We start from the raw sequence: 25,762 nt of genomic DNA on the forward strand, positions 1-25,762 counted from the left end.
CCACTACCTTCCCAGGTGCATTAGCAGGGAGCTGGATCACAAGCAGAGCAAATGGGTCTCAAACGGGCACCCATATGGGATGCTGGCACTGCAGGCAGCAGCTTTATCGGCTACATCACAGCATCAGCCCCAGATGGCCCTGAGATTTCAATGCTCAGGGTACGCACTGGGCTGACACAGGAAAACAAGGCCACTGCCCCCATCCCTGCCAGCTCTCACAGGGCTCAGTGTGGTGGACAGAGATGACTCAGGCCCAGACCCACTGCCTACAACCCCAGCCATCCTGCTGGACAAGGATGACAGACAGCAGAAATGGACAACCAAGGGTCCACCCAGCTACCTGCAAATGTCGTTACACACTGGGTCCAGACCACCCACTCCGCAGATGGGAGTCCCAGGGAAGGTGACTTCCCCACGGTCACACAGCTGGCTGCTGGAAGGACGAGGCAGAGAGACCACTGTCCCTGGCCTTCCCCCCTCCCCATGGACACAGCCCCTCCCTGACCCCTCTGATCAAGGCCTGGACTTTCTGCCAGAGCAGCAGCGGCAGCCCCAGGAAGAAGGATGGGTAAGAATGGGCCCCTGGAGAGGTGAGGGCCGCAGGGGAGAACACGAGGCAGACAGAGGCCAGGGACCTCGGTCCCCGGGGCCCTCTCCCTGTCTCCTTACATGTGGACTGAGTGTGGGGACACCGCCTGCAGGCAGCCCCTCCTGTCAGCCTCCAAGGGAACCAGCCTGGCTGATGAGAACGCTCTGCCCAGGCCCATCCCATCCCCCAGCCTAAGCACTGCGTCTGGCCTCTCCTCTAGCCCAGAGCACCCTCCCTCCCCTTCCTCACAGGGGTCTACGGGGCTGCCCCCAGACCAGCCTCTGTCCTTCTCCCTCCCTGACTTCCCCCCCAAGACGGATCCCAAGAGCAGCACCGATAAGCCTCTAACACCCCAGCTCCCGCTCCGTCAGCTCCCCGGGAACTGACATTCTGGGCGCCCTCTCCCACCTTCCTGCAGTCACCATCCTCTGCTCAACAGGCATCTCACCCCCCCAACCCGGAGGCCCCACAGACACGGCAAACTCTAGGGCTACGCTGGCCTAACCAGGGCTGTGGCTCCTCACCTCCAACGGGGCCTCCCCCAAAGCCCAAGGCCACACTTGAGCTTCACCCTGACTCCCCACCCTCCAACATCCAGAAGCCAGCCTCCATGCACCTGAGCCTGCCTCCACACAGCCTTCCTCACTCCTCCCCCTCCCCCGCTCCCCTTCCACCAGGACGAGGACATCACCTTGGCTTCAAATCCCCGCCCCTCCGAGACTTGATAAGTCTGACTCCCACCCCTGGGAGAGCCGTCCACTTCCTCCTCAAATCTCCAGCCTTGTCTTCTACCAGCTCCTCCCGGGCCAGAGCATCAGCAAACCCCACTCCTTGCATTTCCCCCTCTTATTAGAATGCTGTCTCCCACCTGTCTCCTATCCTTCACCTTGGGCAACCTGGCCAACTCCTAGTCACACTTCAAAACCTCAACTCAGGCCGGCGCCGCAGCTCACTAGGCTAATCCTCCGCCTTGCGGCGCCGGCACACCGGGTTCTAGTCCTGGTTGGGGCACTGGATTCTGTCCCGGTTGCCCCTCTTCCAGTCCAGCTCTCTGCTGTGACCAGGGAGTACAGTGGAGGATAGCCCAAGTGCTTGGGCCCTGCACCCCATGGGAGATCAGGAGAAGCACCTGGCTCCTGCCTTCAGATCAGCGCAGTGCGCCGGCTGCAGCGCACCAGCCATGGCGGCCATTGGAGGGTGAACCAACAGCAAAAGGAAGATCTTCCTGTCTCTCTCTCTCTCTCACTGTCCACTCTGCCTGTCAAAAAAAGAAACACCTCAACTCCAGTGTCCTGCAGGAGGCCTTCCCTGAGGACTAAGCTCTCCCCCAAGTGCTTCCCATTTATCCCACGAAGTAATCATTTCCACCTCCACGCAGCCCTGCACCAGACTGGGAGCACTTTGAGAGAAGGGGGGTGGGGGGGTACTGGAGTCACTCTGCAAGCCCCTGCAGCGAGCACAGAGGTTGCTCCAGTGCAGCTCTTGGCGAAAGTTTGCTGAGTGGAGAATTGAAACTCACCCTGGCACTGGGTGCCAGCCACCACCTCCTCACTCCCCTCCTCCTCTCTCCTGCCAGACTCAATCCTCCAAGGCAAAGCCCTTCAGCTCCTGCACGCTCCACACCAAGGGGGCCTCCGCCTGCCCTGGGCCCCAGCCCCCGGCGCCCTGCCAGCGCCTCCAGCCCATCCACCTGCTTGACTAATGAGGAGAACAACCTGTGCTCCTCTGCTGGGGAATATGCTTGCCTTCGACTGCTTTGAAGAGCACAGCACCTGCTCACATATCAATTAAAATTATAATGAGGTGGTGAGAGTATATAATTAAAATAACACGTTCCATCTCCCTCATTTACTGCTGCTGCTGCTGCCGGCTGTCAGGACGGAATGAGGTAGTTCTCCAGAGTGGGGTGCGGGGGGGTGGGGTTCTGCACACACCGTCCTCCCTTCCCGGAGTTCCTGCTGACACAGGACACAGGAGGCAGGTGCCCGGTGCGATAGTTTCTCTGTCACGGGTCCGGTTGTAACAAACACAGTCCCTGCTGGTCATGGTGCAGGGCACACGCCGGGCTTGCTCAGGCCTCCCTGCCTTGGTACACGGAGGGCTGTCTTCCTTGAACACCCTACTCTTCAACTGTGTGCGTAAGAAGCTCCTCTGCATCCTTCAAAACCCAGTTCTGACATTCACCTTTGCTGGGTTGCTCAGGACACAAGGCAAAATTTGCAGTTCCTACTTCATGGAATGGGGCTGGGCGCAATGATTTCCAAGTTCCAGAGAAGGAACCAGGCTCCCTGAACATGCCCCATGACTGGGAGGCTGTGCATGGGGGCTGGGGCTGGAGAGCCCTCCCATGGCCTCAGCCCCTTCTCCCGAACACAGGCCCTTCAAACCCACTGCCGTCTCCTGGCCAACCAGCTGTACGGCAGGTGAATCCGTCACTCAGCGAGTCCTGGTATGAAGAACTGGAGTGTGGAAAAGCAAGAGCCATTTGCTACCAGTCTGTTCCTGGCAGAGATCCTGCCCAACCCGGAGCCGGGCCCAGCAGCCAGCAAATCCTGCTGCAATATTTACCAAGCCCTGTTTTGGCAAAGCCTGGGGGAAATCACTCCTGGCCTTTTAACATCAAACTCCTTTTTGACATTCGTGGCTGTAACCATTAAAACCTGAGCATGCTGGCTACTGTCAGCACTACCAAGGTGAAATGCAGCCAGCCCGGGCCACCTTGTCCCTGGGCCTCCTCCAGGATGCCACAGAGGGGACAGACAGACGGTGACCGAGTGTCTCCCAGGTGCCCGGCACTTGGTGGGGCGTTGTACATATGCTGCCTTGGCGTTTCCAGGATGGGTTCTGCAGAGCAGTAATTACCCAGGATGTTAACAGGGGCTGCGCCAAAAGCACCACATTCCACTGAGCCTGTAAATGCTGAGTTCACAAAAGGCAACGGGCTTCCTTGCTGCAGGACTTCTCAGAGCCTTAAATACACTGAGACACTGAGACGTGTGCAACGTCTCTAAGAGATGCATCCAGTTGGGCCGCACGTACTCAGCCACAGAGCCCACCTCTCCCACCACAATCTGCAGTCACCAGATTCGATTCAGAACATCCTCCGCCTACAGGGCCAGCACCCCATATGGGCACCGGTTCAAGTCCCGGCTGCTCCACTTCCGATCCAGCTCTCTGCTATGGCCTGGGAAAGCAGCAGAAGATGGTCCAAGTGCTTGGGCCCCTGCACCCACATGGGGGACCAGGGGGAGGCTCCTGGCTCCTAGTTTAAGATCAGCCCAGCTCCAGCCTTTGTGACCATTTGGGAAGTGAACCAGCAGATGGAAGACTTCTCTCTCTGTCTGTGGCTTTCAAGTAAATAAATAAAATATTTTAAAAAGAGAAAAAAGGACACGCTGTCACTTCATTTCACTCTTCACCAGCCCTGGAAAGTGACTACAGCCGTCCGCAGCTGAGAAACGGTGACACGAACTTGCCATGTCCCTCCCTTTCACTGCTGGGTCCCAAGCAGCCAACACAGACGCCGACACCTGGTGCATCCTGGACGAGCAGCTGGGAGCCACAGGAAGAGATGCCAAGTAAAAGGCCACGCAGGGGAGTGCTAGGAGAGCATTCTGGAGCTTCCTGCCTCTAAACCCCTCGCACTTCCCACAGCCACCTCTCCAAAGATGACAGAGAAGCCCTCGAGGTTGGGAAGGGACAGGGTAGTCACGGACCTGACCTAGTCCTGGCCTTCAAGGAGCCTCCCCCAGGTTCAACTGAGCATGGTTCCCCTGGGGCCTTGCCAACCAAGGAAGGGGCAAGAATCACATGACCATCACACCTGCTGTGCACATCAGGAGTCCAAGCCACTGTCAATCATACCCTATGTTGGGTTGCCTTCCTAGGAGGCCGATCCTCAGACTTCCTAGGTAAAAGCTCACCCAAGATGGGGTTTGTTCACTGTGCTGACAACCAAATGTGCACGGACACACACACACAGACACCACTGGGGAGTGCAATGACAGGTGCAAGCTCCAAGTCACAGTCCAAACAGTGGACTGGATAGAAGCAATGTGACATCCAGGAGTTGGGCAGGCCAGGAGCGGGGCACCTGGAACCGCACAGTTCCTGCAGCAGCCGCAGCACAGCACCCAGTGCTGGCCAGCTAAGGCCTCCTCGAAGGACAAAGAAATCTGAGCAGGTGCCCACAGCCAGGCCACCTCCATGGTGACAGCTAAGGCTGCCTGGCATCCACACCAGCCCCACACCTCCCAGCTCCCCACTGTGCGTTCCCCAGGTGCGCGGAGCCCCGTGGAGGCCCCGCCCAGCCCACTGCAGGGCTGGCTTTCACAGCAGGTACTAAAACGCAATGATTAGGTGACAAACCTCATTTGCCAGGAGGCAACACGCAGAGTCATAACTAGGCCTGGCTCCATGGGAACACGGATATAAATTCTTTCTGACAGTTGTGTTATTTCAAAATGTGAGCATCGCCCACTCATCCATACACACTTCTAGAAAGATCCTGACACACAGCCCTGTTGACTGCCTGGCCCAGTATCTGACCAACTGATGGACCAACAAACTGACTGGTCACAAGCCAGCCATCAGGAGCACAGCCCATCTCGCACATGACAGAGAGCCCATGAGCCCCTCCGACCTGAGCGCGGGCAGCACGGGAGCAGGTGCCACCTCTGCACGGGGCTGAGCTGGCCCAGGCAGGAGCTGAGGGGCTCTGATCCTTGTGCCCCAGGGAGTCTGTGGCCACGACTTTCCCAAGGACATCATCATGGAAAGGGCAAAAGGTTTCCACCCACCCTGGGCTCCAGCTGCTACACCCTGTCTTGGGAGACACCCAAAGGTGAGACCCTCTCCTGCACTGGAAAGGTGACAGGCACTGTCCTGAAATACAGGCGCCCGCTGTCTTCAGGGGTGGCCCAGGCTACCAGGAGATGACCAGAGCTGCCCAGGAGGAGCTGCTCCCGGTGCTGCCGTGCCAGCACACTTACTCATTCACCCTATTCTGCTAACTGCCTTTCTCTTTCCCTTTGGGAACTTTTTCCCATTCCACCTGGCCAGAAGTGAGGCAGCGGCTCAGGCTGCTCAATCAAATTACCACTCCCTGGTAACACTGACCGGGTTCTTGGCTAAGCACATGACACCACCTGAAACAATCAGAAGACCCCCCCACACACCCCTGATGGCACTGATTGGTTCTTGATAGGTACATGACCCAGGTGGGGCCAATCAGAAGGACTCCCCTCAATCTCTGGTGGTGCTGATTGGTTCTTGGATAGGCACATAACTCAGAATGGGCCAATCAGGATATTCCTGTGCCTGGTTATACTTTTAATTCAGGTGTGGCACATGACCCAGGCTGAGCCAATCACCTCCTTCTCTTTGGTAGGGGCTAGGGACCCTGTCTCTTTCCCCTGCCATGTTTGCTAAGCAAGCAGAATAACTGATGAATGGAGGGAGTCTGACAAAAAAAAAATGAAGGCAAATGGAGCCACAAAGAGATAATCCACAGCCTGGGGACAACTTCCCCCTGAATCCCCGTTAGACCAAGGCAGGGTCCCATGCAACTGAGTAGCCCTGACTGATACTCATTTAGGAAGCCTGCTGGTCGCTCCAATGTCGGGTCCAAGCACCACCCTCCCAGGAGGGCCACTGGGCCACAGGCATTGCCATCACGCCCACCCAGCACCCTCAGGGGTGCATCTCCTGCTCTCTGTTCGACAGCTCAGCTCAACCCTCAAAGTCCAGCAGCATAAGTGCCTGTCAAGAGAGACAAGAGATGAGGGTCTCGGTCAAGAGACCCTCAAGGTCTCAGTGGGCCCCAGGACCATTCACATCGGAGCCTGCAACTGTGTCCTGGTCCCTTGTTGCCAGGTCCAGCTCTTGCCTATCAACACAAGGTCCCACCTTGTCGCCCCCTTGTCCTCCACACTCCCTGCCGATGGGAGTTCCTGCAGCTCTGAGAGCCAGCCAGAGTCTCTCCTGCAGTCCTCATAGCACCCAGCACACAGTAGGTGCTTGGCACATACATGCTGCCCTGATGTGTGCTGGGGAGGAAGAAGAAGGCAGCCATGCTACATACTGCCCCCATTTCAATTCACACAAATACCCAGGGTGGCAGCTTCTGAGTGTATCCCTCAGATGAGCCTAAGTAAGGGGTTCAGATCCAGACGGCCAGCCTCCAGACCGCTGTCTCCTGCCCTCTCTCTCCACTCCAAGGCAGCTCCATGCCATGCACCTGCCAAGTCCACCATGCAGCCCAGCACCCAATACAGCGCCTGGCCCCGATGAGCATCTGTGCAAGTGATCAAATGCCACCTGCAGCACCACTCCTGGGCATCTCCCAGGAGCCTCCGGGAGTTCTGCTCTCCAGAGAGAAGTCTCCTGAGCTTCCGGGGACAGCAGAAGAGGAGAAGCAGAGTAGGGAGGAGAAGACAAGAAAAGTGGCTAAGGGTGGCAGAGGCCAGACCAGAAGGGCTGGGGGTGAGCACTTGTCACCCTGTGGAGTGGACCTGGTGACCCCCCAGCGCTGGCTCCAGCCCCACAGAGAGCTTGCTGCTCCCAATGGGAGTTCCCACAGCACCCTGTGGCTGAACCACAGGGAGAAGGACCTGGAGCTGGCCCTCAGGGACGGTCAACCTTGCTGGGCAGCGCTGGGGTCAGCGGCACGGTGCTGAAGACCCCATGAGAACAAGAGAGGGAAGGAGCAGAGGAGGAAGCCTGGGGGTCTGCAGAGCAGAGGCGGCCTCAGGGCTCCTCCAGGGGCCGTACATGTGGGGGATCACAGGACAGCGTCCTCCCCTGGGGTATGGCAACAGCTTGGGGGTATCAGCGTGTGCCAGGCACAGGGCAGGAGAAGGGGGGTCCCCAGGAGAGCAGTCCCTATGCTCCTAAAGACGGTAGAGAAAGAGGCGCGCCACCACGGAGATTAATTGGGCAGTGCCGGGAGCGCTGGACAGGCCATGGGGTTGGGGGCAGGCTAGGCAGGAGCTCGCAGAAGTGGTTCTGAGCAGGGACTGAAGGCAGCGGACAGGATCTCCCAGCTATGACAGCAGTGCCGCTGCTGCAAGTAGGAGCCCGGTCAGGAGGTAGAACGCCAAGCCAGGGACAGGCAAAGAGAGGCACACAGATGGGACGCAGAGGGCGAGCCAGGCCCATTGGACCCAGGCCTAAGCACCACAGTGGAGCCAGCGCCCACAGGAGGGGCAGGCAGTGTGCAGGGCAAGTCCTCCCGAGGCAGGCGCCATACAGATGATGGACGTGTCTGGAGAGCCCAGGGCAGGCAGGAGCCGGCATGCTCTTGGGAGTGTGCAATGAGCACCCACTGCCCCGAGAGAAGGCACTGCCTTCTAGACCTCCTGGAAGCCATCTGCCTGGAGAATGCTGGGAAAACCAGCGGGAGAGGGAGCAAAGGAGGGCCAGAGGGAATACTGGGAGAAGGGGAGGCGAGGCCAGAACTCACTGGCAGCTGCAGCCTAAAACATGAGAATAAAGGGGACAGGGTGCCCTCAGGCTACAGAGTAGGGGCCAGTGCCATGGCGCAGTGGGTTAATTCTCCACTTGCAACACCGGTATTCCATATGGGCGCTGGTTCTAGTCCCGGCTGCTCCTCTTCCCATCCAGCTCTCTGCTGTGGCCTGGGAAAGCAGCAGAAGATGGCCCAAGTCCTTGGGCCCCTGCACCCACTTGGGAGACTGGGAAGAAGCTCCTGGCTCCTGGCTTTGGACTGGCGCAGTTCTGGCCGTTGCGGCCATCTGGGGAGTGAACCAGCGGAAGGAAGACCTTTTTCTCTGTTTCTCCCTCTCACTGTCTGTAACTCTACTCTCAAATAAATAAATAAATAAGAATACAGAGGAAACCCTGCTACAACACTGAGAGGCACATATACACGCACACACAAAACATACACACATGCATATATACAAAACACACACATACTCCATACACACACACTACACACACACAAACACACACACACACCTGCCCCTGGGGCCATCAGGATGCAAGTCCTCCGACAACCCCATCGGCCTGCCTGGGATGACCCCGCCCCGTGAAAAGGGCAGCTGGGCCCTAACGGATCCACAAGGAGGGGCTGAGACCCCCAGGGCTGGCCAGGGACAAGATCCTGTGCCTGAGTAAGACCAGACCAGGCCTCCAGAACAGAGTGGGGAGGGCAGGTGCACTCCGGGGCCCACTCTGCTTCCCCTGTGTGCTGGGAGTCCAGCCCGCAAGCCCAGTGCAGTGCAGAGCTCCTATCTGGGAACTGGGGGCAGAGTCCGCTCCCCTGGCAAGCACACGCAAGTTCAAGGTCTGAATGAAAGAGTGGGCACTGTCTTCCTGGTGTCCCCACTGACGGAACAACATGGAACCTTCCACGGCAGCTCCTGCTGCTGACTGCACCGTGCACCTCTCCTGCTCTGAACACCTCACCTTGGAGCCAAGATTTTCCGAATTCTGTCCAGGAAGCTGTGCTGGATTTCTGAGACATTCATTCCCTCTGCCCTTAAACTAGCACACCCTCCCAGGGCTCATCGTCAGCCTAGTTTTCAGGAATTCTCTATCTAAAATAAATCATTTAACAAAAAAATCTGTATCTACAGTGTATGGAACAAAGGAAGATTTCAAAGTCCATTAACTCACGGCGATGGTATGTTACTGGGAGAATATGGGCTGTGTAATTAAAACAATTTAAATCCGATTATGAAGAGACAGTGGGCTCGCCTGCCTGTCACCGCAGGAAAACCAGTATCTGGAGGTTTTGTAAATTACCGTAAAATTGTGAATTAGAACATGCACACTGCTCTGTTCCACCACACCCCGCTACCACAAGAGCAGAGGAGGCCCTCCCAGCAGGGGGCGCAAGCCACGGGTCAAAGCACTCCCAGCAGGAGGCGCAAGTCACGACGAAGCACTCCCAGCAAGGGACGGGAGCCAGGGCCAGCTCCCAGCCCTGCACCCTACTGGCCAAGCACCCACGGGGCGCCAGAGAACGGGCCACGATCCCCCACCTGCCAGCCCACCTCTCCAGCCTGAGGCACCGTCACTGATTGGCTGGGCCTGGCAACTTCCGCACACTACCTCGGCAAGTCGCATAGGACACGGGTGCCTGGTCTCTGCAGACCTTGTCAGGTCCACCAGCAACTCTGGACAGCTCACAGTCACCATGGACCCTTCCATCCATGCCCTTGAACCTTGGCTCAAGTCACCCCAACACCTGCAGTGCCTGCCTCCCTGTCTTCGCTTGCCCAACCCCTGCTCAACATGCAATAATTCACTTGTAGACATACTCTGGAATACACCACTTCCTCCAGGAAGCCTCCCCTGGCTACCTCTAAACCCAGGCTAGGTTAAGCACCGTCTCTGTGCTCCCACAGCCCCTGGGCCCCTCCTTCCCATTGTAACACAAGTCACACATCTCTGTCCCCGCCACACCCACAGCAAAGCAGAGTGGGCAGCCAGGAGGGGTCACGTCCTCACCGGCTGCTGGATATGGCCACCAGGGCAGTCTCAGAGAGTGGTCCCTGCCAGGCTGGACACTGTCCTCACAGGCCCAGCCACCTCAAGTCCCGAGGGAGGCTCACATACCTCCCCGACCACCACCCGCTCCCTGCAGTTGAGCCTCATCATTTCGGAGTAATTAAGTCCAGCAAACCAGAACGGATTAAGTGAGGACTGACGGTGACCAGCCGAGCTGCTCCCGCCTCGCCCCTGCCCAGTCCTGGGACTGCAGGAAGCTGGGCGGGGCCTGGGCCCAAGGCCAGCCCCCCAAAGCCAGCAGTCGGGGTTCAGGGGGGGTCTCTTAACAAGATGAGGCAGGGCCCAGTCGGAGGAATTCTATGTAATTACTCAGCCAGTGCAGGGCAGACACTGCCCAGGAGGTGGCAGGAGCCAGGCCCTGGCCACTAAGGCAGCCCAGCATCCGGGGACCACAGCAGCCCCAGCAGGGTCACCACCAGCGCAAAGAACCAACAGAGGCTTCCCCAGGCAGGGGTGAGCCCAGGTCCCGGGCTGCCAGCCCTCGTCCCTTCACCATGCCTAGGAACCCACAGATGTGCCCAGCTGGAGGGAGTGGAGATCTCTGCCCATGGTGCATGTTGGGGACTGCAAAAACCCTCGCTGTAGGGAAGGCCATGGCCACGACGAGGGTGTGGATCGCAGCGGGTTCAGTGTGCGAGGTCCAGATGCCCCTTTCCTGCAACAACACGCATGCGGAGGTGGGAGCGGGGCCCTGCCGGAGCCCAGCACAAGGGGATCCTGCTGCCACCCAGGAGCTGCGGGTTCCCAGGGAGCAGCTCCAGCGCCTGCACACCAGGCCCTGGCTCCCGTGCAACCAGGGAGGGCAGGAGAGGTCAGGTGGTCCCACGCCCACAGGGACTCTCAGGAACCAGGTTCCCCTCCCCCAGCTGCTGCCCACATTGCGGGCTCCACACTTCCCTGTGCCAGGCTTGCAGGCCAGCAGGTGCACTCGCTAACTGCCTATACCCAGATGGAGCCAGGCACTCCCCCTCCTAACCCTGCCTGCAGCACAGAGAAGATTCACGTCGGCACTGGGAGGGGACATCCCATCTGCACGGGCCGTGAAGCCCCAGGCTCAGGGTGCGTTCTGGTGAGGCCATACTGCTGTGCCTCGGGCCCGATCCCCCTTCTCTTCCTCGGGTGACCTCTCAGCGCAGGGGCTGGGACCGGCCTCCAGACCTGGGCAGTCAGGCTCCTGCACTCCCTTGCCCCCGGACTGGTGCCGAGAGGAGCCAATCTGTCTCCAAGCCAGGCCAATGAGCAGCAAATCCCGGGACTCCCGTGAGACGCTTGTTAATGGGGAGGGGCTGCGACTGGTCTGAGTAGAAAGCCCACCTAGGGGAGGGTGGGGTCCAAAGCCCCTGGATCCAGCCATGCCTGAAGTTCACAGCCTCTGGTCTCCTCTATCACACAGCCTAATATCCTGTAGCCTGGTCCCCCGTGTTGTTTAGGCCAGCATGTGGGTTTCCAACTGCCAGGACACACACGGCAGCGACGATGGGCCTACAGCACGTTTCCCTGCAGACCGTCTGACTTCTGTCCCAACGCAAGGGCAGGAGACAACTTCCTCCCAGGTGACGCCAGGCAGGAGCCCTCAGGGGGTGACACAGCTCAGCCACCTTCCCTAGGTCCCCCGGGGCCCTCCCAGCACCTCCCCAGGGGGCTCCTGCAGCTCCCAGACCCACCCTGAGAATGAGTTCCTGGAGGCCCAGGTGTGTCCACACCACAGGTACAACCAGTCAGCCCCCCAACCTGCCTGCAGGTGCCACGGCCTCTCCACACCTGGAAGCCTCGAGATGTGGAGTTCATGGCGCTGGTGCTCCCAGACCACGAGGCACGTGTGGGAGTTAGGGACAACCAAGGCACAACTAAGGCACGGACGACAGCTATGGGTGGCCGGGCCCTGGCAGAAGGAGCTGAGACTAAGGAGGCGGGGAAGAGGATAGCAGGCATGGGGCAGGACACCCGGCCAGGGCCCAGACCCCGAAGTTCGAGTGCCCAGCACAAGCAGCACCTTGCAGGCCCGGGAGCCACAGCTGTGACAGAAGATGCAAGGGGCTCTGGCTGGGCGGCAGCAGGTCCACATGCAGACCACGCCCCTGCCACACCCGGGCCAGGGGCCAGGCCCGACAGCCAGGAGTGCCCCGCAGCAGCTGTCAGGACTGGCCAGTGGGTGCCGAGCCTCACCCTGCTCTCCTCCCTTTAATGATGCTAATTTTCTTCGCAGGAGCTAAGTACCCTGACACAGACCCACACCGCGTGCTGCGCTCACGCAGGCTTCCCCTGATGAGGTTTTGATCATGAACAACAGCAGAGCTTCAAAGGCTGGCAGCCCCCCCGCTCGGCAGGAGAGCTCCCGCTCCTGCTTCCTCGGAGGCCCACGCGACAGCAGCGGCAGCGGCAGGCTAGGTCTCCGTACACAGGCACCGTTCTCGGGTTCCCAGAGCACCCCCGAGACAGGCCCTGGGAGAGCTGGGGGCAGTACCCCACCCCTGCCACGCTAAGCTGCCAGGCCTGCTGGCCCCACACCCGCAGTCACCAGGGACCCCTCCTCCTGCCCCAACCCAGAAGAGGCAGCGGCCAGGACCCCAGCCCCATTCCACACTCTCACAGGCTGAGGCTCCCAAGTCCAGCAGAGAATTCCCAGGTGAGAGAGGGCCCTGGGGACCCGGGTCTGGGCACATAGGCCGAGCACGGCACCTGCAGCCCAGGGCAGCTTCTGGTTCCCCAACGAGGCCCCCTCCCACACCACCCACCCCTGCCCATGAGTGGCAGCAACATCCCCACTGCACCCTCAGCTCCAGATCCGCCCAGGAGGAGGGGCCGGCACCCAAGACCCCTGGGCTGCAGCAAGGCCATGTGTCACGCCCCTAAGTGGGCTTGGGCATGAAGGCAGGACCCCAGGCAGCAGCTCACTGGCTGCGGAGAGCCGTCTGTCTGTCTGTCCATCTGGACACTCTCACCGAGCACCTGTAACTGTGACACAGCAGTGAATAGATCCTTCTCCATGCCTTCAGAGCTGAGGCCCTCAAAAAGTGCATTAGTAACACAGGGCCACAGGGGCCGGTGTTTGGCCCGGTGGCTAAGAGCTCCCATCGGAGTACCAGGGTTCCGTCCTGACTCCAGTTTCCAGCACACGCAAACCCTGGCAGGCAGCAGTGACAGCTCAGCCCCAGTCACCGTGAGCTGTCTGCAGAATGAACCAGCAGCGAGCTTTCTCTCTCCATCTCTCTCTCTCTCTCTTTCCGAATCTTAAACAAATATTGTTTTTAAAAAATAACTTAATTTCTGGATATGGAAGCCTGCAAAGAAGGACAAGGAGAATAATGGGGGCCCGAGCTGGAGCCCCTCTTGGGGAGGGGAACCTCTCTCGGGAAGCAAGATCTGAGACGCGGCTGAAGGCTGAGAAGAACTCATCATGCAAAGGGCCTTCCCGATGGCAGCAGTGGCCTGTGCAAAGGTCCTGGGGTAGGTGCATGGCTTGGCCTGTTGGAGAAACAGCAAAAAGGCCAACGCAACCTGAGCAGTGAGGTCAAGAGGAATAGCAGCCGGGAGGCAGGCACAGCCAGGCCTCGTCAGGGTACTGCAGGTCCTGGCGAGGGGTCTGGACTTTAGTTGTAGTGCAGTGGGAGCTACTGGAGGTTTTCAGCAGGAGACTAAGTGGTTAGATTGATTTTTTGCAGAGTATCTGGCTGCTGCCTGGTCAGGGCTCTGGAGGGATGGTAGAGGCAGGGAACAGATAGGGGTCCAGGCCAAGCTGGAGAGGTGGCGAGAATGGGAAAGAGGCCAGAGAGGAAGGGAAGAAGGAGAGCGTCCGCTTGGCTGCCAACACTTCACAGCTCATGGGCCACCAAGGCCGCACTTTGCTCTCTGTGCCGGGCGCCTGCACTGCCTGGAGTCATCCTAAACAGTGCACAGACGGCCCCGGGCACAATGTGCCAACAGACCCCAGCTATCAGCAGATGTCTCTGCTTACTAATGGGCAACTGGAGGAGCCAGAGCAGACAGAGCCGCCCCATTCCTAGACTGGCCCCAGGGACCCACGGGGCTTCTACACCGCAGGAGGACTCACGGGCATGGCTACAGGCCCCCAGCAGACTCCGGCACCCTGCGGTTCCCTGGAACTCACAGAAGACAGTACAGGACCGTGTCAGATGCAGAACCACAGCAGCAGGTGCAACCCGGAGCCCCGTGGGTGCTGCTCAGTGACCCGAGTCATGGCACAGGGCAGGCTGGGGAGCTGGGCCGAGGGGACGAGGCCTGGGCCCAGCCTGCTGAGCAGTTCTGAGGTCAGGACTGGCTGGAGGCTGGGAAGGAGAGCCAACCCTCTGGAGGGCAACCTACTAAGCTGTTTAGGCTACCAGAGCCCTGTCGGAGAGGTAAGGGAGGGCAGGTGCCCTGGCAGCCCCCCAGGGAAGGAAGGTTGGAGCTACTCGGGACTAAAGAGAAGCAGCATTTGGACAGAGGTGGTGGCACCAGCCCTGGAGCCAGGCCAGGTCAGAGCCACTTGAGAAAGAAGGGCGCTGTTGAGACGAGCTCAGCCCAAAGCTCAGGGCAGGTCTCAAAGCAGAGGCCAGAGGGAGCCCCTCCATCACACAGATAGAAAGATGGACAAAGCCACAGCCCCAGGGCAAGGGCAGAGCCGAGGCAAGACAGCGAGTCCCCACCTCTCTAGGGCACGGAGCAGGAGCTTGAAGGAAAGCGGGTAGCAAGGAGTCGGCCTTCCAGGTCAGGCCCCGGCCACTCGCCCACACCCCCAACAGTGACGCTTAGGGAAGGCAGCTGGCCCTTCCCAGGCTACGCAGCCCGTCAGCCCCAGAGCCCGAACTGAGCCCAAACCCATCCCAGCCTCCCCACCAAACGGGCCATGGGGCTGGGCCAGGCTGTCCATATTGAAACAGCGCACAGTAACACACAGCAGGTGCCCGGAGCCCAGGCCTGCACAGATGGTGCCCAGTAGACTCCGTATGAACCCACTCACAATCCTAACTCCCCCTCCTGCTTCTCCCGAGACAGCCATAAAGACTGGGGCTCGACTCAGAGCCGCACCCATCAGCAGCCCAGCCAGGGCAGGAAGTGGGAGGTGGCCAGGGCCCCCCTGGGGAGCACTGGGGCCAGGCACATAACTACCACCCCTGTCACTTTCCCCAGCAACTGCCCAGTGCTCAGCCCTGGGCAGGGTTTGTCAGTGCATCTCCCCTGTGCTGTCACTGCAAGGTTACAGGGGGACAGGAGCCTCAGGCTGCCCGAGGGAGAGCGACAGGACCCCTGCCCCCCAGCTCAGCTCCTGGGCACCCCTGTCTTCTCAGGCAGACGGGTAGGGAAGAGCAAAGCTGAGCAAGGACGGGGACAGGCGCAGGGCAGGTGGAGAGACAGCCGCTAGGGTCTGGGGAAAGACTGGTATAAGGGAGCTAAACTGGACAGACGGGGCCAGCCAGGACCACATGTCCCTGATCTGTTGGAGGGATGCCCCTGGGCCCCCAGCTAGCAGCTCCCCCACTCCCCCACCCTACCTCTCCCCCCAGGAACCTGTTCCCTCCCTCAGCTGCTGAGGCCACACAGTCACACCCAGCCACGGGGCCCTGCTTCAGTCCAGCAGCGGGGAACTCAGATCCTCCTCTTCTCGCCCACGGCCATCAGCCAGGAAGCTGGTTGTTTACAGACAGGGAGGGAAGTCTCCGGCAAGCCAGCTGACGGGATACTGGACCCAAAGCCACTGACCAAGGCCAGCGCCCCTGGGAGAGAGATTGTCACAGGCCAGCCAGGGCAGAGACGAACAGTGTGCCCCAGCCCGCTGCAGGCCATGAGGGCTGAGGCAGTGCGAAGTGCAGACTTGCCACAGGACAGCTAGGGACAAGGAGGGGGACGCGGGTGCTGGCCCGGGGCCACCAGGCCTGGAACTCACCATTTTCTTTCTTTTTTCTCTCAAACTAATTGTATTGATATATAAACCCCTGTGTGTTTATCAGGCACAGCATAAGGCCTATGTATGCAGTGCAGAGGTTAAACGTAGCTACTTAACAAATGCATTACCTGCAAAGTTAACATTTCCTGCAGCTAGAACACTTTATGCCCACTCTCTGAGCACCTTCCAAGGTCACCCAGCCCCACCCTGGACAACGGAGCTGCTGACCTTAGTCCGTGCGCTTGGCCACAATTGTGAATCCTTTGGCCAACACGTCCCTAAGACCCTTCTGCAGCCCCTGACGCCACCTCTCTGCTCAGCAAACTCCAGGCTGAGAGCTGAGCCCTGCCCAGCCCTGGTTAATCGAACACAGTACTGGCAGATCCAGGGGCAAGGAGAGATGGCAGTCCATCCTGTCCAGGCGGGGGCCAGGCTTCTGGCCTCTCATCACCCCAAAGGCCCGCCCTGAGGTTCAGGCATGAGGACCAGGAAGCGAAAGCCCATAGGGAATGGTGAGCGCCATGGGGTGGGGGGCCAGGACCCCACACCCAACCTTTCCATCCGTTGTCGCTGCTGCTGCTTTGCAAGTCACTAAGGAAACAGGAGGGCTATTCTGACACCAATAGGAAGCGGGCAGTTGTGATATTCACCAAGTACTTCCAGGTCTCCCAGCTCAGAGCACATAGTAGGACTATGCTCCCTGGGTGCCCTAGGACCGGCTAGGGCCACACGACTGGCTTGGGGCAGTTGGTCACAAGCAGAGGTGACTGGGGCCATGTACAGGTTGGGCCCCCACCCCCAGCCCTCTCTCTCTCTGGCACAGCGACTAGGAACAGCCAAGCTCTGTGACCACGACAGGGCCCAAAGCCAGCTGACCCATGCGCGGTACACAGCAGGTGCAGGAAGTCAGCGGTGGTCCTGGGAAGCCACTGAGCTCAGGGAGTGTTCTTTACCACTGCACGTGACTTGGCCAACCCCGACACACATAACAGGATGTCCCAGAGCCAGCAGAAAGGCGAGGGCCAGACAGCCACAGCTCTGGGTCAGCAAGCCCAAGGAGGGCTGTACCCAGGCATCAGACTGGGTCTCAGATGGCTTGGGAAGACGCGGTGTGGACAAAACGCTCCATGCTCTTCCACGATGCCAAGGGGAGGCAGGAGACAGCTTCTGGAGGGGACAAGGCCGGGGGACTTTGACCTGGCAGCTCCAAGAATTTGGAAAGACTGAGGCTGCGAGCGCTAAGCCGGCCTCCAAGAGAAACCTGGAGTGATGGCCCCGACTTGCTCCTAAGGCGGAAGGTTGTTAGAGTCCCCGCATCATCGGCCCGGGAGTGGCAGCAGCGCGGCGGCAGCGAGGAGAACAAGGGTTGCACCAGACTCAAGGCTTCCTCATGCACTGGGCTCGGTGGATGCTCGTGTGCTCCCTGCCAAGGCTAGGACAACAGGAACGCTGAACCAAGGTCCCTCGAAAAACTGGAGGATGGGAGTGGGGCAGGAGTTTATAAAATGGTAGCATGTGTGCATGTGTGTGTGTGCACAGAGGCATGCTCATATTTATGCCTGCACACGTATGCGTGTATGTGTGTGTGTGTGAGTTCTCAGAGGTGGGGCTCCGACAGACCCCTTGTTCCACCATATGCAGGTGTGTATACATGTGCACATGTGTACATGGGCATGCTCATATGGATGCCTGCACACGTGTGTGTGTGTGTGTGTGTATGTGTGTGTGAGTTCTCAGAGGCGGGGCTCTGACAGACCCCTTGTTCCACCATATGCAGGTGTGCGTGCACGTGAACAGGAGGGACCCCAGACCAAAGGAGAACCCTGAAGTCGCGGAGTTCAGCAGGGACAGGCTATAGTCCCAGCCCGTGGGGACTCCACAGAGGGGACAGATGGTCTTCCGTCCCCAGCCAAACACTGTGAAGAGCCAACAGTGGCTGCAGCCTCATCCACAGCCAACTTCCTGCTGGAAATGTCACTAACAGCAGCCCCCGAGAGGTCAGGAAGAGGAGAGCTCTGTGGGACACAGCACAGCAAAGCAAGACAGAGCTCAACCGGGGCCGCAGGTGGGCAAAGGGCAGGGGCTCGGAGGGTGAGATGCCAAGGGAGAGCCTGCCCAGGCAGAAAAGGAGGCCACACAGAACCACGTGGCAACACAAGCTTCCAGGTGTGCCCTCACACAGCAGCTTCCTCCAGGAGGGGCCGGACAGACGGACACCTTCCGGGCCCAGCGAAGGAAGCTAACGGGTGGTCTGAGAACACAGGCATGTGTGTGGAATCCGGCAAGTTTGTGATGTGATGCCTCCCCAGTGAGGCCGCAAGAAACAGCAACATGGCCATCCATCCCAAGTCCCTCCACCAGGCCTGGCGAAGCTGAGAGCGGAGAGTACAGCAAACCGAGCGGAAGAGACTCAAGGGGGAGAGAAAGTGCAGGCCACCATGCGCCCAGGCTACATGGGCTACATTTGCCGTAGCTCACTTGGTTAATCCTCTGCCTGCAGCGCCGGCATCCCATATGGGCACCAGGTTCTAGTCCCGGTTGCTCCTCTTCCAGTCCAGTTCTCTGCTGTGGCCCGGAAGGGCAGTGGAGGATGGCCCAAGTGCTGGGGCCCTGCACCCGCATGGGAGACCAGGAGGAAGCACCTGGCTCCTGGCTTCAGATCAGTGCAGCACGGGCCGTGGTGGCCATTTGAGGGATGAACCAACGAAAGGAAGACCTTTCTCTCTGTCTCTCTCTCTCACACACTGTCTAACTCTGCCTGTCAAATAAAAAAAAATTCATGCAGAATTGTTTCATTGCACGCTCTTTCCATGAACTTTTTGAGTACTCCTGAATGTGCTAACTTTAAATCCTCATCAAATGCATAGCCTATTAAATGTGATTCATGGAGTCAACCTGGTGACAACAGCAGGTTCGAGCCCTGGCTGCTCCGCTTCCAATCCAGGTCCCTGCTGATGCAACCTGGGAAAGCAGCAGAGGATGGCCCAAGTGCTTGGGCCCCTGCCCCACCCACATGAGAGACCATGTGGAATTCCTGGCTCCTGGCCCAGCCTTGAGTGTTGTGGCCATTTGGGGAGTGAACCAGCAGATGGAAGGTCTCTCTCTCCATCTCCCCTTCTCTCTGACAGTCTGCCTTTCAAATAAATAAATGCTTTTTTAAAAAGTGATTCATTCTTTCACATAAACTGTCCCAGAGGATCGTGTTTGTAAGCAATGTGTACCTGCCTGCAGAAGTCAGAGCAGGACCAATCTAGCCAACTACAATTCGGTATTTTCAGTAATAACTTAATTCTGCAGGTCTCAGCACAAATGATCTTATTTTACAAAAAAAAAAAAAAAAGTGGCTTTGGAACACTGAAATATACACACAGCCACTAAAAGTAATGTTTACAAGTAGCTCACAGGGGTTTCAGAAAAAGTCGACGCTACAGTAAGTGAACAAAAGCAGCAAATACTACTGAACAGGATAGGGGCTTATCAGCCACAATGGGAGGGAAAGAAGGACTGGAAGGAAAAACAATGGTAGAACTCAGAACAATTCTGTTCTGTTCCTTGATGCTGCGGCACCTTCCTCGCTGTATACAATAGGCATCCACCGCCCTGTTCATTTCTGGATTTTTAATGTAATACATGTTCATCGTAGCAATGCATTGCTTTTATAATTGGGGAGGGGAAAGCAAAAGCTAAAAATGAAGAGGTCAGTCGGGTCCTCTCTCAAGGAATCCACTGGCTTAAGAAATGACAGAGCTGAAAATACCAACAGCCTAAGACAAGCTGAGCTGGATTCAGAGCTGGGTCAAGGGACAGGGAGGGAATTGGTGGTTCCTGAACACCCGCCGCCAGCCCTCCAAAAGCAACTGACACACGTCTCATCCCATTGAACGCTCACGATAATCCTGTGAGGCCAGTACTGCCATTATTCCTTTTTAACAGATCTGAGACAGGATGGAGATTCCCCCAGAGTCCCCACGCAGTGAGGACTCCAGCCTGCCCCGCCTCTCCCCTACACTGCAATGTGCCACCTCTGTTCCACTGCAGTGAATGTCCGGCCCAGGGGACAAAGCATCCATCCACCAAGCAGGGGACAAGGCCACCACACGGACAGATACCCAGGGAGCTGAGCACCTGCTCGCAGAGCCCCAGGCAAAGCTTGGGGATTCTCAGCTGTGTTCTGCCCTTCCCAGAGGCCCTCCAGGGACCGGCCCCTCCCTTCCCCTACAGGCACCCACAGGCTACACAAGGCCATGAGCTAATACTGTGGGTTTCTGCCCTTGGCGTCGTAAGGTGTGTCCACGCACGGGCTTTAAAACCTGGCCAGCGTCTCCAGACCCAAACACTGTCACTACGCCATGGTTTCAACTGTGCGGAAACTTTCAGAGTCACCCAGCGTAAGACCCTGTCAACCCACCACCCCTGAAGCCTCGGACACTTTCTAGTTGTACCAATGACATACGGCACCCAGAAAAGCAGGATGTTGACCAGAAAAGCCGGGGGAGGGGGGCTTTTAAGGAGGCTGAAGTCTGAATAGCCCCCAGCTATGTTTTGTTTGGGTTGCTGAAATTGCTTCATGAGTTAGCACAGTCAAAATTTTATACTGAAGCAACAGACCGGACTTGGGGTTCCTCTTTTAAAAACAAATTGGCACTTCTACAACATTTGTCACCCCCAAACGGTAAAATCACCGAAGCCGTGTGACAGCTGCTCCTTTGAACAGAGATGACCCCTGCAGGCCCCACAGCCCCGGGCCCCAGGGGACAGGCTGCCCACTCCAACCACACGTGCTACCTGCCTGCCATGGTAACCCTCTCCCTAAGGAGCTGCTTGCTGTGTGGGCTTCACCCAGGGGGAGAGGAATGCCCACGGCGTACTCAACTCCACAGAGGGGGACTCCGGAGAAGCAAGCAAGCAAGCAAGACAGGTCAGCAGAAGGATGTCGCCCGGCTGTGCCACGCTGGCAGGGTCCCCGCCACACCTGCGACTCCTGCATGCTGGAAGAATGCACGTGCAGACCGTGCCTTCAGCTCCCCTGCACAAAGAATGGACGCAGAGACAAGGTGTGTGGGGACAGTGTCGAGGAAGTGCTGGGAAATGGTGACGCGTCACCGGAGAAGCCGGCATCACTCAGAGCTCCACTCCAGTTAGTGTCGCTCCCTCTCACCTGGCTGGACATCGGCAAGGAGCTGCACTGAGGACTCACATAAAAGCAGCCCGGGGATGCCCGGACATTCTAGAGACTGCTGCAGGGCCACGACCAGACCCCACAGAAGCCCGGGGGGCGCCTCCTGCCCATATCTCTAAGGACAGCTGGCGAGGCCAAGCTGCAAGCAGCAGATCCCAGCACCGCCTGTCCGAGCACCACCCCACTCCCTGCAAACTAAAATACTCAGACTCTGGGCTTGTACAAACCCTCCCAGACACCCTGGGGCCTTCAGACCCCACACCAAGGTGGTCCCTTCCTCAGAGCTGGGACCACAGCTCACTTCTGCTGCAGCCAAGAACAGGAGGCCCGCCGAGGACTTCCGTCGGGCACCAAACAGCCTTGACCTTTTGACTCAGACCAGCCTCCCTGGAACCGGCAGGCTATGGGTAAGACAGGGCGACTGCAGGCACTTCTGGGTCTGGTCTGCTGGTTTAGAGACTGCTGGGCCCAAGCCCTCAGCCAGCCGCCTCCTCCCTGCACCCAGGGCCCTGTCTCTCCCTTCTGCAAAGAACCCCTGTCTCCTCTACGCTCAGCGCTCCAGGGTGCCGGTCTCAGAGTCAAACCCACAGGCCGTGTGTGGAGGAAGGCAAACCGGGAGGAAATGGGACCCACTCTGGACTGCGTCAGGGGCAGAGAGGGGCCTTGTGAGCCAACTGGGGAGCCGAGGCGCGCGGGAGGTATCTGGGTCACTGACGCCCGCGCCGCGTACCTGTTGCTGGGGCTGCCTGCCCTTCCCCTCAGTCTCTGCGAGTAAGGATTTCCCCGCAGCCCGGCCCGGCCTAGAGTAAGGATTTCCCCGCAGCCGGCCCGGCCTAGCTCTGCTCCTTTCCTGTGCAAACAGCGCCCACCTCCGGCCCAGGCGGTGGCGCCTCCGCCCGCCTTGTGGGCAGCAGAGAGAAACCTGCTGTTCAAACCTGGATGGAGGAGGAGCGCGGCGGCGAAGCGGGGCCGAGGCTAACTGGGGGGCCCGGGGCCGCGGAAGGGCGCCAGTCGAGTCTTGCTCCGGAGAGGGCAGACGATGTGGGCGCGGGCTGCTGGGCGCTCGTCGGCTCCAGGCAAGGAAGACCCCGGGCGCACCAAGAACCCGGCGGGCGGGTGCGCTCCACACAGGTACCCGGCGCGCAGACACGCCCCCCGCAAACACCCCAGCAACAAAGACCGCCCCGAGCCATGCACGCCTGCGCGGCGAGCGCGGAGCGCACACGCGCGCCTGCCGGGCCGGAAAAGAGCGGAGTCTGAGAGCCCCTCCGCACGCAGCAGTCCCGGCGCCGCTGCCGGTCTGGGCCTAGAAAGGTGCGCCACCGCAGGTTGCACCGCAGCCTACTAGCCCGCAAGGGGCTCCGCGCAGCCGAGCCAGTCGCCACTGCCGCCCCGATTCCAGGCCGCGTGGCCCAGCGAGCCGTGGCACAGCGGCCACTCACCTTCCTGCACGGCCTGGAACGGGTTGTTGGCCTCGATGACCTTGATGGAATAGGTGATCTTCTCACTCTGCAGGATATCATCGTTGAGGCTGAGGTCGGAAACAGCCAGCTGGAACACTCTGTCGTCCTTGGCTGCGTTCTCCTCAAAGATGGCACCTTGGGGGAGAGGACGGGTCAAGACCAGGCCTGGAGAAGCGCCTCCCCTACCGCGCGCGCGCCTTCCCCACGTCCCCGGGATCTGATGGCTCCCGGGACCGCCGGTTCCCAGGTGATGAGGAAGTCTGTGCGGGTTAGGCTCTGCCGGTTCAGTGCGCACAGAGCGTGCTCCGCGCTGCCCTCCGGGGTGCATGTGCACACCGCTGACATGAGTTACGCACGCCCATCCCACATGCTGTCACCAGGTCACACCCGTGTCATATAACCCAGGCACTACAGGTCCCAGCCAGGCCACAATGGATGGAGCCAAGCCGAGGTGGCCTCAGGCGCACCCAGCCGCCCCGACGTGGACCTAGTAAGTCCCATCCCAGGAGTCTGAGAGTTCCCGGAGAGGGCAGTATCCCCACCCCGACTCCAGAATGCAGTGTGCCTCCTTTCTGCCATGTGCATCCCCTGCTGAGTGGAGCCGAACCAAGCAGGCTGTCCTGCGCCAAGGAGGACTGCTCAGGCCCGGGGCCTTGGCTGGCTGGCAGCGGCGATGGCCGCGACGCTCCCCTCCCAGCGCGCGGGGCTCGGCCCCTGCTCTCTTCCCTCCCATCTCCCGCGCTTCCTCTTCCTGTGGGGGCAGGGGGAGGGACTGCCTCCTACGCCCCTCGCGTTCTGATCCAGCGGGGACGAAGGTCCCAGAAGAAGCTGTTCTTGGAGGCCCTTCTAGAACCGCGGACAGCTCCTCCAGGGCGCCCTCCGGCTGGCTTTTTGCGCGCATAACCCTGCTTCGACAGACCCTGCGTTTGCAGCCTCGGATCCGCCGCCGGAGCCCGGCCCTGCAGCCTGGGCCGCTCCGGATCCCCACCCGGCCATGCCCGGAGCATGGCCGAGGTCTCCGGACTAGGCCTGGTGAACCCCCAAGCTGAGGGCCAGAAGGGCGAGGGCAGGAGGGAGCACCCGCTCCTCCTCGGGTCCTTGCCACTCCCGGAGCCCGCAACGCTGACCTCGAGACCCGCGCCCGCCGACCCCCGCGGGGGGCAATGCAGTTCTCCCAGTGGGGAAGGGGGCGGCCTCTCACCACCCGACTCCTCCCGCCCGCGTGTCCCGCCTTCTCCGCCTCTCTCACCTCCCAGCCCCCAGTTTCCCGGGGCTCGCCGGTCTTTCCCAACTTCCGGAACGGCGACTGCGGAGGGGCGCCCCCCCAGAGCGACTGTCCGCAGCCCCCAGCCCGGCCCAACTTCCCGGGATTCCTCCGTGCATCGCGCAACTCCCGCCCACTCCCCCTCGGCGCGCCCCTTCCTCCCCGCGCGCTCTTCTCTCCGGCTTCCCTCTCGCCCTCCGTCCATCTTCTCCCGCCCAGAGCCCCCCACCCCATCCCCGCTGCCCACGCTGCTTCCCTTGGCTCCCTCCACGCAGACCGTCTGCTGGCCCCCTAGTCTTGGACCACGCGAAACTCTGAGCCTGTCCAGGATTGGGCTGCAGTAGCCACAACCAGATACACACACACACCCACACACACCGAGAGCTACACAGACACACGCCGGGGAACAGGCAGACGCTGCGTCCACTCTAACAGGCTGACAGACCGTGGTGCTCGCGCCAACACACACTCCGATGGCCCCGCACACTCCAACGCCCTCACGCAGGGACACCGACGCGGTGCCAGGTGCACCCGCCGCGACACACGCTGACGGCACCCACCCACTCTCGCGCACGGCCTCAGTCCGGCCTCTTTGATCCTGCCCTGCCAAGTTGGCGAGTCTCGGGGGCCCTGCCCGCCCCCTGGCCCCCAGCTGCCCCGAGCTGCGCGCAAGGGCCCGCCCGAGCCCGCCGACGGCCCCGCCGGGGGCGCGGGTCTCGACGCGCGTCCCTCCCCGCGTCCCACAGCAGCCGCGGCCCTAAGTGTCGACAGAGGCCGCGGGGCCCCGCGCGCAGAGCGGAGCCCCGGGGAGCGGCGAGGCGCCCGCGGGAGCGCGGCGCAGCCCGCGCACAGCTCCTCCGCGGGGCGGCGCGGCGCGGCCCTTCGGGGGAGCACCGCCCGCCGAGCCCCTCGACCCAGGGAACCGCCAAGTTTGGACGCTGTGCAACCCCCGCGCCGTAGGGGCCCCCACCCCGCCTCGGCCCCGCCGCCAGCCGCGCTCACCGATGTGGATGATGGAGTCGGCCCGCACCGACACGCACTGGCATATCCAGGGGAGAAGCCACAGCGTCAGCGCTTCCATGTCCCCCGGGCGCGCGGCTCATCCGCCCGGGCCCGGGGCGAGGCCGAGGGCAGCGCGGAGCGGGGAGACGCCGGTCCCGGTGCAGTCCCGGGCCGCTCCCCAGCAGAGCCGAGCCCGCCCGTGCGTCTTCCCCCGCGCGCCCGCCCCTGCGCCCTGCGCCCGCCCCAGCCCAGCCCAGCCCAGCGCAATCGGGCTCCCGCTCCGGCTCCGGCGGCGGTTGCGGCGGCGCCGGCAGCCCGAGCCCAGGCCGGCGCGGCGGGGGCGGCCCGCGGCGGGGGCGGCGGCGCTTCCCGCGGCTCGAGCGGCTCTGGGGGCGGCAGAGGCGGCGGCGGCCGGGCCGGCGCGGCGGCTCCGGGCTCGCGGTGTGTCTGAGCCCCGGCGAGGAGCGAACTGCGGAGGACGCCCCCTCCCCTCCCCCTCCCCCTCGGCTCCACTCCCCCTCCTCCCTGCCCGCCTCCCTCCCCTCCGCCCTCCTCGCCACCACGTGACTGCGGAGCCTCAGCCTCGCTGCGCTGCGCTCGCCCGCTCGCGGCTCGGAGGGGGCGCCGGGCGCTCCGCGCTCCCGGCCCGGGGGACAGTCGGAGGCCGGCAGGGCGGAGGGGACCGGCCCGGGCTGCGGCGCTCAGAGACGTGGCGGCCCGGACCTTGTTCCTCCGGATCGCCAGGGGCGAGAGGAAGAAGGAGGGACGGCCCCCGACTGCCCCGGCCCCGGCCAACCTCAGCCGCCGAGGGTCTCGGGTCATGCCCCGGACCCGGACAGACAGC

General features: G+C 60.7%; 1 protein-coding gene across 2 annotated transcripts in view; it reads right to left on the reverse strand.

Annotated features, from left to right (window-relative positions):
• The window catches only part of GRID1 (glutamate ionotropic receptor delta type subunit 1), a 760,175-nt gene extending 734,781 nt beyond the window's left edge, over positions 1 to 25,394 (reverse strand). For both annotated transcript variants that reach the window (XM_070057983.2, XM_070057984.2), the window contains exons 1-2: positions 24,919 to 25,394; positions 22,632 to 22,787 (exon numbers count right to left, since the gene is read on the reverse strand). In XM_070057983.2, the coding sequence (XP_069914084.1) occupies positions 22,632 to 22,787; positions 24,919 to 24,997 (235 nt within the window). In that variant the 5' untranslated portion in view covers positions 24,998 to 25,394. The remainder of the gene's footprint in view (positions 1 to 22,631; positions 22,788 to 24,918) is intronic.
• Positions 25,395 to 25,762: the final 368 nt, after the last annotated feature.

The sequence above is a fragment of the Oryctolagus cuniculus genome, chromosome 15 (genome assembly GCF_051225735.1).
Source record: "Oryctolagus cuniculus isolate XC-2025 breed Fujian yellow rabbit chromosome 15, ASM5122573v1, whole genome shotgun sequence".
In the NCBI taxonomy this organism is placed as follows: Eukaryota; Metazoa; Chordata; class Mammalia; order Lagomorpha; family Leporidae; genus Oryctolagus; species Oryctolagus cuniculus.